The sequence below is a fragment of the Accipiter gentilis genome, chromosome 3, assembly GCF_929443795.1.
Source record: "Accipiter gentilis chromosome 3, bAccGen1.1, whole genome shotgun sequence".
NCBI classification, from domain to species: domain Eukaryota; kingdom Metazoa; phylum Chordata; class Aves; order Accipitriformes; family Accipitridae; genus Astur; species Astur gentilis.
The window spans coordinates 39,485,185-39,500,694 of record NC_064882.1 but is presented as its reverse complement, the minus strand read 5'-3'; the positions used below and the strand labels follow the sequence as shown (position 1 = coordinate 39,500,694).

General features: G+C 51.6%; 1 protein-coding gene across 1 annotated transcript in view; it reads left to right on the top strand.

Annotated features, from left to right (window-relative positions):
• Positions 1–4,434: 4,434 nt before the first annotated feature.
• Positions 4,435–15,510, top strand: part of NAT8L (N-acetyltransferase 8 like) — a 29,934-nt gene continuing 18,858 nt past the window's right edge. Inside the window, exons 1-2 of the mRNA XM_049834981.1 lie at positions 4,435–4,787; positions 6,354–6,518. Coding sequence (XP_049690938.1) covers positions 4,454–4,787; positions 6,354–6,518 — 499 coding nt within the window. The 5' untranslated portion in view covers positions 4,435–4,453. The remainder of the gene's footprint in view (positions 4,788–6,353; positions 6,519–15,510) is intronic.

Genomic DNA, 15,510 nt, shown 5'->3' with positions numbered 1-15,510 from the left:
ATATGCACATCTGCAGTCAACAGAGAGGCTTTTACTTTTTTTCCAGCCCGTTAGAGCAGGAGGGTAGGAGGCTGCTGTGGCTGAACAGCCGGTGGTGCTGGGGGGGGCTCAGCCTGCTCCGGGCGTCTCGGGTCAAGCATGAAAAAACCAGTTGAAATGACCAAGGTCCAGGCTGAAGGAGAACCTGGGGGTAGTTGAGAAGAAGAGCTTTGAACCTGGATACCTTTCTTCCTCGCTTGCTGATGGAGCCATTGCAAAGGACAGGGTGGGAGCCATCCCTGCCAGACAGCCTCATCCTACCGGGATGAGCAGTTCTGGAATCGCTGCATTAACATAACCTGGGGCAGTTTTTGCTGTCAACCAGTTAATTGCTGAGGTTGACTGATACAGCCCCTGATGAGCAAAGGATTGTGGCTGCTTGTAGCTTTTGCAGAAGAAAGATAGAGCCAGCAGCACCTCTCTCCTTGCCCAGCAGATACTGAGCAGTGGGTCAAGGAGGCCTGCCTTGGCGTTCCCTGCTCCTCAAGTACAGATGCTCCGCAAGAGTAACTGCTCATCCCAAATCGTTTGCTTCATTTGCAATCACACAGATCTCCTTGCTTCAAGAGTTAAAGCAAAATCTAGTTGGAAGAAGACGTTTCAAGTCATTCGCAGCCCGGGGTTGGATAGAAACCCTAAAATTTCAGACTGAGAGCAGGGTGTGAGCTTCCCAGCAGGGGAAGCGGTAATTCTGTTGTATGTCTGCTGGGTGCTTCCTACAACCTGAAAAGGGGAGTGACTCCCGTCGACCCAAGGTGAGAGCTGCAGTTTTGGGAAGGATAAATAATGACACTTCCAAGGCTTCCTGGTTTGATGTGCTAATGCAAAGCAAAGTCAGCCTAAAGCAGACCTGCTGAAGGCAAAACCTGTTTCTTACCAAAATACTCAAATGCCCTCAGCCCCCAGAACTGCGCAATCTGCCCTGGTTATCCGAGGTTTTTTCCCCCAGATGAACCAATGGCTCAAACATCTATACAAGCTCCTTCTTTAAACTGAGCAGTGAGAGCTGCTGAGAGCACTGGCACGACATTCAAACTCTAAACTGTCCATCTTAATTAAATTAGTTCTACCCATGAGGTTCAGCGGTCGGTCATGGCATGTGGGAGATTTACCCTCAGGTCCTGGAGGAGCGGGAGTAAACCCGAGAGCAAAATCCTCAGTGACTTGGGATGACAACTGCTTTCTTAAAGACTGAAAGCTCCTGGCAGAGCAGTTGCCTTGCCAGCAAGCTGCTGTTAACAATATCCTTTTTATTCCAGGGGCCCAAATCTGCCGTCTGCGAACCTGACTGGCTTTTGCAATTGATTTCAGCGAGGCCCTTGATTTGCACTGACATTTGCTTCGGTCAGTCACGGCTGCCTGCTCCTTCCCTATCCCTCCTCCCCACCGTGCAGCGGCACCCCCAGAGCCTCCCCTTTACCCCTGTTTACAGAGAAAGCTGAAATCTTGGCTTTGCAGTAAGAAAGGCAAAGTTTGGCATTCAGACAGTGAGGACTTGGGAAATCTGGTCCGGTGCCTGTGTCTTCTTCGAGTTACTGCATGATGGTGCATAAATCACTGCGTTCCTCTGTGCCTCAGTTCCCTCGCTGAGGTGGAGGATGACGGTACCCCTCACCTCAGGGGAATAGGGGATATTAATTACTGTACATAAGATGCTCAAATGTGGCAGCATAAATAGTAAACAAGTATTTAGTGCCTTTCTAAAGATAACTCACCCGCAAACACTCAGGTCCATAGCCTGGGACTGGAACTGGGAGCTCCCCTGGCTGTTATATAACTGCAGTGGGGTGGGTTTTTTTTTTTTTTAAGGAATGGGTTGTTTTTATTACTGTAGTTATTTCATAAATAAGCAACGCATCTGACTAGAAAGGATCAAACAAAAATAAATGCCTGCTTAACCCAGGCATATGGAAACTAAGTGTTATTTTAATCATATTTTTGAAACAGCAACCTCCTATCTTTGGCCTGAAGCTATCAGAATTCAAAGGCAAACACTGCCCCGATTTTTTTTTTCTTCTCCCCATTCACAGACTCTTTGCCTTTGCATTAGTGAATTTGGGGCTGCCAGGTATCTCCTGAGTGCAGGAGTCCAACTGATCCTTGCTGAGGTAAGACATGACGGGGGGGACGGGGGGATGCTGTATGTCTTGCCTCTCCCCATGAAGGAGGCTCCACTCTCGAGCAGGAGATGTTGCTCTTTTGGCTAATGCATCCGCCGAGCAGCAAGGCCGCCGTCGTACCTGCGCCGTGCCATCTTTTATAATTGTACGTTTTGATCTCTGGTTCAGACAGTCGCAGGCTTTGGGAACTGGGGGTTGCTCTGGCTGCAGTTGCAGAAGATGCTCGTTAGAAATGGGAACTCTGCGGGCACTTGCGCCTGCTGCTAGCAAGACCGTGCCGTGCCAGCCCCTCCGAGCAGGCTGGCAGCACTGCAGGGTCTGACCACGAGTGGGTCCCACAGCCGCCTGAGAAGCGTCCGAGCAGGGACACCCGATGCACCGCGAGCCTGCGGGGTGCTGGCACCACTCCTCTGGGTGGGAAGGTTTCCAAGCCCTTACCTAATCCTTCCCCCTCTCCCCTCTCTCATGTCTCTTAACTCCTGAACAATTTTTAATAGAAAAGTGAAGCAATGAAACCACAATGAAATCATCACAGTGATGCTTTAGTTTGAAGCAAAGATCCAGTCACCCTGCATCTTCCCGAGGACCAAAACGTACCCTGGGGGCTCCCGGGGCAGCAAATCTTTCAGGGTGCCAGCAACACAGCCAGTGCACCTCCCGGGGGGATGCAGGGATGAAGCTTGTAGGGGGGTGCATGGGTGCACCTCGCAGGGGGATGCAGGGATAAAACTCAAAGAGGGGTGTGCGGGTGCAAGGGTGCCTCCTGGCAGGGGGATGCACAGGTGCACCTTGCAGGAGGAAGAGACACAGTTGAAACTTTTTTTTTTAGGGGGGGTGCAGCTTGCAGGCAGAGGCACAGCTGAATCTTGCGGGGGGGTACATGTCCCAGGGGGATGCACCTCCCGGGGGGGGGGGGGGGGGGGGGGAATGATGCACCTCCCGGAGGGATGCACAGGTGAAGCTTGTGAGGAGGCAGAGCTGCACCCCGCAGGGGGGGATACACGGGTGTCACCTGGCGGGGGGGTTGGGGGGGAGGCACCTCGCCAGAAGGGGGGGTCCGGGGCACCCCGGCTCCCCGCCCAGCATCCTCCCGCCTCCGCCCCGTCCCTGCACCGGCCGTGCACGGCGCATGCCTCGGGCAGATGCCGGCCGGTTCCAACCGGGAGAGGCCGAAGCTTTTCGGGTCCTGCGAAGAGGAGGAGCCCGTCCTCCTCCCTGCGCACCCCCCCCACCCGCTCCCTTCTCTCCGCCCCACGGAGGCGGCGGGGCCGGCCGCGCTCCCGCACCGCGCAGCGGCGTGGGCACGGGAAGAAAAGTTACCGACCGGGGCGGGGGGGGGGGGACACGCTGATATATGGGGAGGGGGATTTATTTGGGCTCGGGAGGCGCTGGCGGCTGCACACCCCCCCACCCCCCCCCCCCCCCCGCAGAGCATTCCCGTTCCCGCACCCCCCCTCCGCGCCCCGCGGAGCGGCGCAGGGACGCCCCGCCGGGGTGAATGACTCACCACGGAGCAGCCCGCGCCGCAGCCCGCCGGGACGCGGTGCGACCGATACCGACCCCCCCTCACCCCCCCCCCCACCGTGTCTTCGGTGTCGTCCCCCCCCCACACACACACACCCGGTCCCCCGCGGCTCCGCAGGCTCCCGCAGCGCCGCGCACCCGCAGCGACTATTCCAGAAAGCTGCTGCCGGGACTATGGTGCTTTCGCTGTAAATAAATAAATAACGTGCGTGTCCGTGTCCGTCCCCCGCCCCATGCACCGGTGGATGCGGGTAGAGATGTGCGAACCCCCCCGGCAGGAAGCCGACCCGCCGCCGCCCCCCGCGCAGGGACGCGCCGTAGTAATTTGCAAGGGGCGGTGCAGGGATAGGGATAGGGATGGGGATAGGGATGGGGATTGGGGGGGGGGGGGGGGGGGGGGGCGCGTCCCGCCTCCCCCACCCCCCGATCACATGGCGACCCTGCGCAGCCAATGCGGGGGGCGCTAGGACCCCGGGGACCCGCGGCCCCCCCCCGCCCTATAAATGCTTCCCCAAAATGCAGTGGAGGTCCTTTCTCCCGTCCCGCCCGGCCGCGCCGCTCCGCGCCCCGCGCAGCCGCCGCCGCCGCTGCCTGGCGGGTCTCCGTCCCTGCTCCGCGCCCCGCTCCTTCCCCCTCCCCTTTTCCTTTTTTTTTTTTTTTTTTTTTTTATTTTAAATTTTTTTTATTTTTTTTTAATATATATATATATCCTTCCCCCCCCCCCTCCCCTCCCGTTTTTCTCCTCCGCCCCTTCCCCGCGGCCGGTTTGCATGCATTGTCTGTCTCCCAAGATGGTTTGTGAGACCAAGATTGTGGCGGAAGATCATGAATCAATCCCGGGATCCAAAAAAGATACGATCATTGTTTCTTCCTCCCAGATGTGGCCCTCCTTGGCGGGCTCCCCTTCTTCCCCCCCGCCACCCCTCAGCTCCCCAAAAGAGGACCCCAGACGCGACAATGTCTATATCCGCGAATTCCACCCCTCCGAGCAGGAGGTGGTGCGCCGCATATTTTACGAGGGTATCATGGAGCGGATCCCCAACACGGCGTTCAGGGGGCTGAAGCAGCAGCCCCTCACTCAGCTGCTCTACGGGCTGCTGGCCGGTGAGTATCCGCTCCCTTTTGGGGGAGGGGGTGGCGGCTTTTTTTTTTTTTTTTTGCTTTTTTTTTTTTTTTTTTTCCCCCTTCTCCTACACACCCCCCCCCCCACCCCCGCCTGGGTCTTCACAAAATGGTCGGAGAGGCGGGAGGAGCCGGGGACCCGCCGCCCCGGGCGCGCTGCGGTGTGCGCGGCCGGGGGAACGCCGCAGCATCGTGCGGAGCGGCCGCGGAGCCGCAGCGCTGCGGCGGGGGGGGGCAGGGGGGCTTGGAGGGGAGGGGAGGGGGGGGGATGATGATGATGATGATGATGATGATGATGATGATGGTGATGGGATGGGGGGAGTCTTGCTGGGGGATGCGCGACCCTGCGCGGGTTTTAAGGGAGGGGAGTTGGGGGGGGGGGGGGTGTCGCCGCGTAGGTTGCGCGGGGGTGAGGGTAGAGTCGTCCTTTTAGTTATTCCAGGCCTTTTTTTTTGGGGGTGGGGGGGCTTGCACCGCGCACTGCACCGCCCCCGCGCAGCCCAGCGCGGAGGGGAGGGGGGGGGGGGGGCGCCGCGTGCCGACGTTGCCTGGAGACAGGCGGGCCCGCCAGTGGAGCCCCCCCACCCCCCCCCCCCCAGTTTGGGGAGGGGGGTAACCCCCTGCAGCAGGGCCGAGCCGGAGGGGGGGGGGGGGGGGGGTGTCACCTCCCAGAGTGCCTGCAAGGTGCCCCACTCCCCTGTGCAAATAATAACATGCCCCCCCCCACCCCCCGTGTATATAATTGCACGGAAGCGGGGGTCACATTATTAATAATGTGTGCCCTCCCCCCCCTTGCAAATGTGCCCCCCCCTCCCCTTAGCAAGCTTTGGGCTGGTTTCTCATGCCCTTGGGGGTTGCAGGCAGGTTGTACCCCCCCCCCCCCCCGCCCATGCCCCAGCCAGGGGGGAGGACAGGGCCCTGGGCTGGAGGGGGACCCCCAGCAGAAACTTGGGGCATAGGGGGGGCTCAGCCCGCGGCTCTGGGAGGCCGGGGTCACACCGGGGGGAAGCCGCCATCTCGGGGGTGTCCGCAGAAGCCCCCCCAGGTCTTCGGCAGCATCCCCGGCATCGAGGCGAGCAGGGTGTCTTCCCCGGGAGTCGGTGCTTCCCGTGATGGAAATAGTAATGCCGCAGTGACAAACACATGGCTGCGGAGCGGGGCGCCTGCAGCGTGGCTTTTCCGCCCCGGCCACGTTTCGGCCTCACCGGGGAAAGCCAAGAGGGGCCTGGGGTGTGCCTGGCCCTCGGCGTCCTCTCTGCCGGGGGGGTGTTCGGTGGGACCTGCCGTGGCATGGCGGCATCCTCCCCACCGGCTCTCTCCAGGCACCCCCATAAACTTCTCGGGGTTTATCTCGGCGTGATGCGCCGTCACGTAACACGATAATCTCGAGAGCGTGAATTGTGCGTGTACTGCAAATGTGTATTTTGTCTGTGCTTGTTTTTTGTTGTTTTTTTTTTTTTTTTTTGAATAATGAGTTTGTATTCCGAAATCAACACTAAATTCTCTTTTCTGACAGGTATCGTTTATTTCTCTTCCTTATCTCCATAGTAATATGCTTTGTTGTGACCAAGTCCTTCCTGCTGACCTGCTGTTTGCCCATCTTTCTGATGGGCATGAGGTACTACTTCAGTAGAAAAGTTATCCTCCACTATCTCGATTGTGCGCTGCATACGGACATGTCTGATATTGAGCAATATTACATGAAACCGCCAGGTGAGTATGAATTCCCCGGAGGGAGCCTTCCCCCAGCCCTGCTCGGGGAACATGGCTGCTCCCTGCTGCTGGCGCCTTTTCCTCCTGTCAGCAGCACTGAGCAAGCTCAAAAGCCGCCAGAACGCAGCTCTTTAGCCACACCAGGCACAAAGCCATCTCTGGTTTAGTTTTGGTTTGGGGTTTTGGGGTTGTGGGGTTGTTTTGGTTTTTTTTTTTTTTCCTTCCCCCCTCCCAAGTTGTCTAGTCATCCAAGGCAGCTTCCGTCTATCCCCTCCCTGCCCAGAGCACAGCGCTCCTGGGTCCCACGGCTGGTCTGGGGACGGGGGCTTGGGGGCTCGGGGACACTGAGGCTGGATGATGCGGGTTATTTACTGCAGGCTAGGTCCACCCCAGCCCTTACTTCTTGAGCTCGGTATTTCTTTGCTCCTTGCACTTGGTATTAGCTCTGAGGGCGGGAGGAGGGGGACATGAAAGGCTTTTTAGCCTAAATGCATAGAGGGACCCGTTTTAGTTATTGCGCCTGTTTTCCCATATTATTCAAGAAGAACGTTCCTTAATGCAAGTGTTTTGGAAGAGGCACAGATCAGGTATGTAAAGGGATGCTGCCTGGGTTTGACGTAATGAGTTCATCCATTTGTTACATATATGCATGTAATTAAAAATATAGTATGTAATGATATTTGCTTGTTAAGCTGTAAAGGATTTCTTATGTGATTATTTAAAAAAGAAAAAAAGTCCCATTAGAACTTGTCAGGTGCTATTTCCCTTTTTGTAGGCATACATCCACGTTGAGGGGCAAAGCAAGGGGATGGATGGCTGGGCGGTCACTTGGGGTTTGGGGTTTGCTTTTGGTGGTCGCATAGTACTGGTGGTGAGCCGGGAGAGCAAGGTGATGGCAGTATCCCACCTTAGTTCCATCTTCTCAGAGTACCTACTGTGGTTTTTTCCATGTGACCATGTTTTTGCTGTATCATTGCTGTTCCCCAGGTGTGACAAAACCTCTTCCTGGTCACTTTTAGAGGACTCATGGGAAGTACCATAGCCACAAACTTTCCTTCACTTCTGATGTGCAATACTACATTTTGCTAAAATGATGCTCCTCCTCTAATGAAAATCCCTAAATATCTTAGATGTGCTTGCTTTAGATTTCATTTCCCATCATAGCACGTATCTTATACAGATCTTCTCCCACTTTGCACACGGGTTGTATTTCATGTGCAGTGCTTGTTTCTGTAAAAATTAAGTGATGTGTGACTTGTATTTAAAAAGCTCAAGCTTCATTAAAGGTGGTGTCACAAAAATAAAAGGGCTTGCACCAAAACACTTCTGAACCTCTATACTGAGGTTCAACAACATATTATGCTGGAGAAAGTAGCAGGGGACTGCAGGAGAGTAAGAACATGTAATACGGAGTTACTAAGTGTTTGAGCTGCATCACTCATTAATCCTTGGGACTTGTATGTTCACAATTCAGGGCATGGATCCAAGTGCCTGTATTTACAACACTAGCATATATAGAAAATAAAGGAAAGGGACTCAGAGGAAGAGTAAGGAATGCCCTCAATTTGTTTAGGGTCAGTAATGTAATCCGGTTCAGCTGTGTTGCCAGCATGTCTTTGAAATGTTAGCATTGCTTTTATTTGGTACTTAAAGGGCTGATTTCAATTGTACAGCAAGAGTGTGGGCTTTAATTTTTGACAGAATTTAATCATGTGTAATTAGGCTTCTGCCGTGCGACAAAAAAGCAGGCTTATGGGATCGCTGGTGCTTGTTAAAGGTTCTTGATGATAGTGGTGTTAAGCAAGTTGGCTGGAGTCGTAATCGGGTAAAGCCCAAAGAGGCTTTGGCGACTGGGGAGGAGAAGGGTGTGCGTGGGTCGGGACTGGCACCATCGGTGATGCTTGTCCATGTGCCATGAAGCTGTGTGCTGCTATTTGGTAGAGCTGTGCACGAGGCATGAATCTAGTCTTTTGCTCCTGTTTCCTTGCAAAATACAGTTGCTGGATTTCTTCCTGTAATATAGCAGTATAAATACAATTGTCTTGGAAAAGCCCAGAGTTTTGCATGCTTCGGAGGCTGTCTGTCTGAATGTACAGAGAAAGACAGCTATGTGCCACGTCAGTGCTGCCCATCCTGCCCAAAGGACAGAAAAATGACAATAAAACAACTTCCAGCCCCAAGTTTGTCTTCTGTTTGGCTAGTTTACAAATTAGCACACAGGCAGAAACGATTGCAGTGGGAGTGAGGAAGGGCTCGTTGTCCTCTGTATTGCTCCAGCTGAGATGTTAGTGAGAGCTTTCTCAATGAGGTGTTAGAGAAGAAATGGTCACAGCGAGGGTAATCGGGTGCGGGAACAGGGGCCCAGAGAGGCAGGAGATGGGCAGAGCTTGTCTAGACGAGTTAAAAAAAAACCAACCTGATGTAACTGCAGGTTGGCCTGGCTTTGTCTGGGAGTATGACCAGGCAACTTCTTGCTCCTTCTTTGGAGAATCCTTGTTTACCAGCTTGAATATTTTTTTCCAACATGGGGAATGGAGAAAGGGAGCATTTCTGTGATGGGTTTATGAATTCTTGTTTCTTAGGGTGATGAATGCAAAGGTAGAATTGGGACGTGGTCTTAAGGTCTTACATCATGATGTTGGTTATGGCTTTGCTGAGGTTTTGCTCTTGGCATTCATGGTACCCAGGCACAAAAACCTGTTGTTTGCAGTGGGCTCCTTGTGGTACCCAGGGCTGGGGAACCGTTGTACAGAGCATCTACAGCAAATAGCCTCTGGTGAGGCAGGCGTCTACAGAGAGGGAATATTTTAACTATTAAAACGGGTCATTCTTGGTGGTTTTGCCACAGCATCCGCAAAAACTGTGGGTCAGTTTTAAAACTGAACCAAAAGGATCCGGTTTGCAATGGGATACTGTAAGCACCCAGCTTAATGATTAGTGTTGAGCAGTCCCATGAGTTACATCGTATTATGGTTTTTCTTCTGCAGTTTTTCTGAACTGCTCTCCTCCAAGTTAGTTATTGTTTTAAATTTCCTCCACTGGATTTTGTATGAACTGAAAAATATGTGCTGACAGTGATTTTGCAGAAGTGCACTAGCCAAAATTTAAATCTTTGTTTTCTCTTGCCCTCCTACGCTTACGCCAAGGATCTGGCAGAACATTTGGGCCAGTGCTTAACTTTGAGCTCATACGCAGCGGGGTGACTTCAAATTGCTGTTGATTTGAAAGGAATTGTTTGTGTTGAGTCCTCTGCTGGGGTCTTAAAACAGAAGGTTGAATGGTCCAAACACCTTCCTGAGTTCTTTGTAAACTTGCATTTTTCGTTTTAAAATAGCAGTTGTTGGAATTTTCCTTTTTTTTTTTTTCTTCATAGGCTATGAAAAATGGCACTGGGGTGCTAGAAAAGAAAGAAGTGGGATAATGGGCTTAATTGTCAACCAGAGTAACTTAGGCTCTAGTAAACAAAAAACAACAACAAAAAAAAAAAAAAACAAAAAAAAAAGAAGGAATTAATTCTAAATAGAGCCCTGCCTCTTGCATTTCTCTATGCAAATAAGAGGAGCACAGCTGGAGCTTCTTTTATGGTCTGATGATTTTGACGACTAATCAATTTTACAATGCCTCTTCAAGCTTCTGTCCCAGTTGGTTGTGTTGTATATTTTTTGCAGTGGTTGGTGTGTTAGAGCGATCCTGGCGAGGCTGAGGTCTCCGCTGGAGAGCTGATGGAAACCAGGACTCCTTGCCTCCCATGCAAAACCGCTGCTCTCCAAGACGAGCGGAGCTGGGGCTTTGGCTGACGAGCTATCATGTCTTTCTGCGGTGGTTTGAAGTGTTATCTCCTGCTGCTGGCTGTCCCGGCAGGGTCTGCTGGGGGGTGTGCGTACGTGTCATGGTGGTGCAAAGACCTGGTGGTGGTGGGTGCTGGCCTTTGGCAGTGGTTTTGGGCACCGGCGACGAGCTGGGTGGCTGCGTTGCAATGCCCAGTGCCGCAGGGCCAGACGGACAGACAGCAGGGACGGACGGGCAACCTGGAGAGCTGTGGCTGCAGGACCTGGTGGAGCCTTGAGGGCATCTGCCTTGCGCAATGCAGCAGATGAAGCTGAAGTGGTTGCTGCGGGAGGTGTCGGCTCACATTAACCACGCCACGCTGAGAGCTGCGGTTTTCGGCAGTGGCTGCGCATCCGCGGTTCTTGCTCTTGGGGCTGGGGGGGGGGGGGGGATGCCTCTGGTTGCCTCGTGCTGGGAGGGGACGCGTCTTTCTGCTCTTCTGCCTCCGTCCAGGGGTGAGCCAGAGCCTCCCCGTCCCTTTGTCCCGTCGTACGTGAGGGCACAGATGAAGAGCCTGCACTGATACCCCAGCCTCCCTGGGGGACAGTGCCCTAAGGAAGAGGGGCTACAGAAGGATGGCTCATTAGGGTTCAATTCCTGCCGCTCTTGGGTGGCACATTCCTCGGCTGAGCCCAAAGGAGGGATGTCCTGCCCTTCGTGGCAGAGGTTTTGGGATCACAGTCTTCTGCCAGAAGGACACCCGTTGAGGTGGGGCCAGAGCTGGGTTGTGAGGAGGTGAGATCCTGTTTGCTGCTTGTTCCTTTTGAGGTGTTCCTCACCTTTGGCGAGATGTTTATCTGGGTAACGGGCAAGTATTTTAGCCGTGCTCTTGGATTGGGCCCGTTCGCCGTGGGTTTGATGCCAGAAGGACAGAGCTGAGACCAGAGGAGTTGAACCTAGGTGTCTGCAAGAAGGTGAGCAGCTGGATGTGAATCGTGCGGCTCCTGCTAACCCTGCTCAGCGGGCGCTGAGCCCCGGGGGGGGTTGCGGGGTCAGCAGCACTGAGTTTTGAGGTGTAGGGAGAATACAGGGGCCACCCTGGGAGGAGATCCTCAGCCTGGGAGCTGCAGTTGCTCTGCCATGCCCAGACCCTTTGCAAGCTGGGGTCGGGGCAGGGGGGCTGGTGGTAGTTTCTCCCCACCACAGAGCCCCCCGGGCAGAGGGGCAGCCGTGGAGCCCTGTTCTTCCACATTCTGGGTAATGCTCAAGCTGCCAGATAAGCAGGAGCGCCGCTGCCAAATGATAACATTGTTTGGAAAGAATAGAGCAGCCCTTGCTTTGCAAAGAAAGGGCTTAGTTACCTGATGCCGGGAGAGGGCTCAGGGCTGCTGCTTCCCACTGGAGGAATGTGTTTTCGGAGAGCCCTGCCCCACGCTCGGTGCCCGAGAGGCAGCTGGAATCTGAAGCATCCCTATCTTCAGCATTTCTTGCCGGCTTAGGCAGTGCCCTGACCTCACGTATCTGCCAAACCCCTGAGCTAGCTGTCGTGTATCAGGATTTTCACGCGTGCCTCTCCTCACGCACCGCATAGGGCATTGAGGATTCCGGCGTGGGGCTCGGAGCTGGAAAACCCAGGGGAGAGGCTGTGTCCTTATCTCTACCTCGGTGGTTCCCGGCTGTGCTCCCCACCACTGCCGGGAACTGAGGTCAGGTCTCGTCCTCGGGCGGCGGAGGGTCTGTCTTTGTGAGCATTTCACGTGCTGGCATCTCTCTGCAATTCAGTGAGGGTGCTTCAAGGGACACGATCTCCATATCAGAGAGATCCTACAAGATTAGGATTAGAGACCTTTAATGTATTTTATAGTGGGAAGTATTATGTCTGAAAGTGTTTCCGAGGCTGGTCTCCTGCGAGGGGGATGGTCAGGGGTGCTGCTGCTCAGCAATTCCCATTGTTGCTTTGGGGTTTCTACAGTCCAGCAGCACTGGAACTGCCTGGTTTGGCATTTCTCATTTCCAGTGTGGAGTTTGTTGGGAAGCAATAGGAAAAACAACTCATGTTTCCAAGTGTTAAGCATGTGCTTTGTCCAGCATTAGTAATGGACTGAAATATTTTGGTTTTATTTGAATCATGTAAAATGTCTTTAAAGTTAGGTTGCCTCTCCCAAACCTCACCTCTTCTGATATGGCTTTCACTCCATCACGCGTGGCTGCTTCGTTTCCCTGCAGAGGAGCCTTGGCTTTTGCATCTGGAGGCAGCCCCATCCTGCAGTCGCTTAGCATGGGCACAGCGACCAAGGCACAGCGCTGCCAGGGCCAGCACCAGCCTGCACCAGAGCTTCTAACCTCCACCCCGCATTCCCAGAGCTGACTGAGGGCTTTCCCCGGTCCTGGCAGCGAGGGCGAGCTGAAGGCAGCTCTGCCGGGTCCCAGCTCAACCCTGCGCCTCTGCCGATAAGCGTCAGTGTTGTCGAAACCAGGACAGCCGGGTAGGTCTGGAGGTGATGCAGCCAGCATCCCTCGTGGTGCCGAGCCACGCGGGTCAGCTCTGCTCAACCCACTCGGGGGCCTGCAGGGTCTTTCTGCCCCACAAAATCTTTATCATTCAAGGTTTTTTTCCACTTTTGGGGGCTTCAGGTAGTGCCAAGTAGAAGAGCGGTGCTGTCAGCCAAGGGCTGGCACATCAGAAAACTGAAGTTGCCTGATGAGCGGACGAGCCTGCGGATTCATGGCTACGTCGTCCACGCAAATGGGATAAGCGTGTTCATGGGCAGCCACTGCAGCCTTTTCCCCCCTCCTATTCCAGTGATAAATAAGTAGGAACATATGCACAAACCCATTCCTCAACGTGTGTATCTAAGACAAAAATAGCTCTCCCTTCAGATTCATGAGCTTTGGCACGGTCCCATGTCAAAATTAGACTAAAATAGACTTCATAGTAAATTTTGCAGAGCAATATATCTTTTTCTTTTCTCAATGTGTTCAAAAATTCTCTCTAAAGGTAGTCCCTAATGGACATGACAGTCAGTTAATGCACTGGTGTTTGAGTTGTAGCCATGACTGGGTGGATGTGATGCTTCTGAACGTAAGCTCTGCCTGCAGGTGTTTAAAAATTCCAGTACATGCAAGTGCTGTTCATTAGTCTTCAATACAAGAAGTAATAAGTTGTGTAGATTGAACATCCGTAGTATTGTAGGCACAGTTAACTTCTCAAGACTAGCAAACACAAGCCGTACTGGGACTTAAGAACATGAAGAGGTCAGGAACATCAGGTGTTCTAGGTTTTTTTCTGGCTTTGAGTAATTTTTTAAAATGTTTTCTCTGGTGTTGGATGTTTTCTAGCATGGTTGTGTGCAGTTCCTCACTACTGTCTTAGTGAATAAGCCTAAAAAGGACTACAGAATTTCCTCCACAAGCTTAAATGCAAATTGATTACTCTTATAAAGGGTTTTCAGAGGCTTTTCTTCTTTCTCTTGCTTTCTTAGGAATGACCAAGATTTAAAACAATTACCCCGAAGTCTGTTTCAGGTTAAGATTTTCATAATAGCCTAAATCTAGGCTCCATGTCAGGTATCTAACTAGTGGCAAGGGTTTTTAGAGTACAAAGCTTTGAGCCCCTCTTGATAATGAATTTTGGATGTAGGAACATGAACTGAAAAATCTTATTCCCAAGCACATTATTATATTTATTTATTATATTAACCTCTTAGGATTATCCAAGAGTGTCTGTGGTCAGGTTGGTTCCTCCCAGTGTGCACGACAAGGGGGCCCAAATACTTCAGAAATTATTGTTAGGCATTGCTCTCTATCTTTAAAGACCTCTAAATATATTGAAAAAGCAGTTTTTGTGTAAAAGCCTAAATGAACGGCCTGATTTACAAGACGACCGACTGTTCCAAATCTCTCCAAATTTCAGAGTGGATTTCTGAAATTCCTTCTGTAGGCTTAAATCTTTATTCAGGCAGGTTATATTTAATTACCCGGGATGGGAATGGCTGGCAGGGCTCAGGCTGGCCACGAGCCCCTTGTGGGCTCCAGGAGCTCACGGTGTTGTTTACTGGTGTATTGCAGAGCACAGGCTTTTGTTTTGGTAATACAGTGCTGGAGATCTGTTACAAATAATCACATGTTTGATGCTATTCCCTTCCAGACTAAAGCAAAAAGACAAACTTAAGAGTGTTTTGACGGTACCTGGTTCTGCGAGGAGCCGAGGGATGTATGGGCCTTTGTTGCTGCTTTCTGCATCGGCAAAACAGGGAGCTTCAAACTGTATTTTTAGATAATTTTTTTTTCTTTTTACTTTCCCCCCTCCTTGTAAGAAGCTGAGGAATTGTTTCTTTTTCCTGACAGGTGGCTAATGAAAGCAGTCTTAAAGGGAATCCAAAGATAGCAGCGTGTCTTACCTAGTTTCTATTTACAATTCTATTTCTTGTAACCAAATAATAAGGTTTGGTTTGGTTGGGTTTTTTTCTTTTGTTTTGGTTTTTTTTTTTTGCTAAGGGCCAAGTGGAATCACCAAGAAGCCTCATGCCTTTTATTAAGGATGCATCAAAAATTAGCTTGGAGTGATCTGGTTAGAGCCAGGTACGAGCTGTGGTATCTGTTACAGATGGCTTTGAGCCATTCTCTTAAGTCATCTATTGACCTGTTGGACCCCAGCAATCAATTAACTATTTATGAAAGCATATACAGTAATGTTTATAGTCTTCTATAACTGCTTGATGAGTGTTTCTTTCATGAATTGAAAATTTTATTTCTTACAGGATCTAAAATTTAGACCTGGGACTCCCATGGTTTAGTGCCAAGCAGGGATTGTGCTTTAAAATGGGATCCTGTGAGTGAAAGGAGACTTTTCAGAATAGATAGCGGGAAACACATATTACAGGTGTATTTTTAAGTGGCTACATGAGATATTGCTATGTAAAATTGGATTTGCAACAGTGTAAACGCTAATAGAAAAAAATGCAACGCATTAGTCGCACGTTGGTGTGTACTGTTTGAAGTGATACCTTGCAAGTAATATTTGTCGGATAAACCCTAGAAGCAGCACATGAATTTTAAGTAAGTGGCAAAACTGAAAACCAGGGGTTTTTATGAGAAAATGATTTTTCAGTTCAGGAACTAGAAAATAAAAGGGAAGATAGTTTTGATCCAAATTAAGCTGATTTACTGTTCTCTCTCTATTTTTTAACTATGAAGAAGCACAAATTTGTGTTTAGTGATGGAT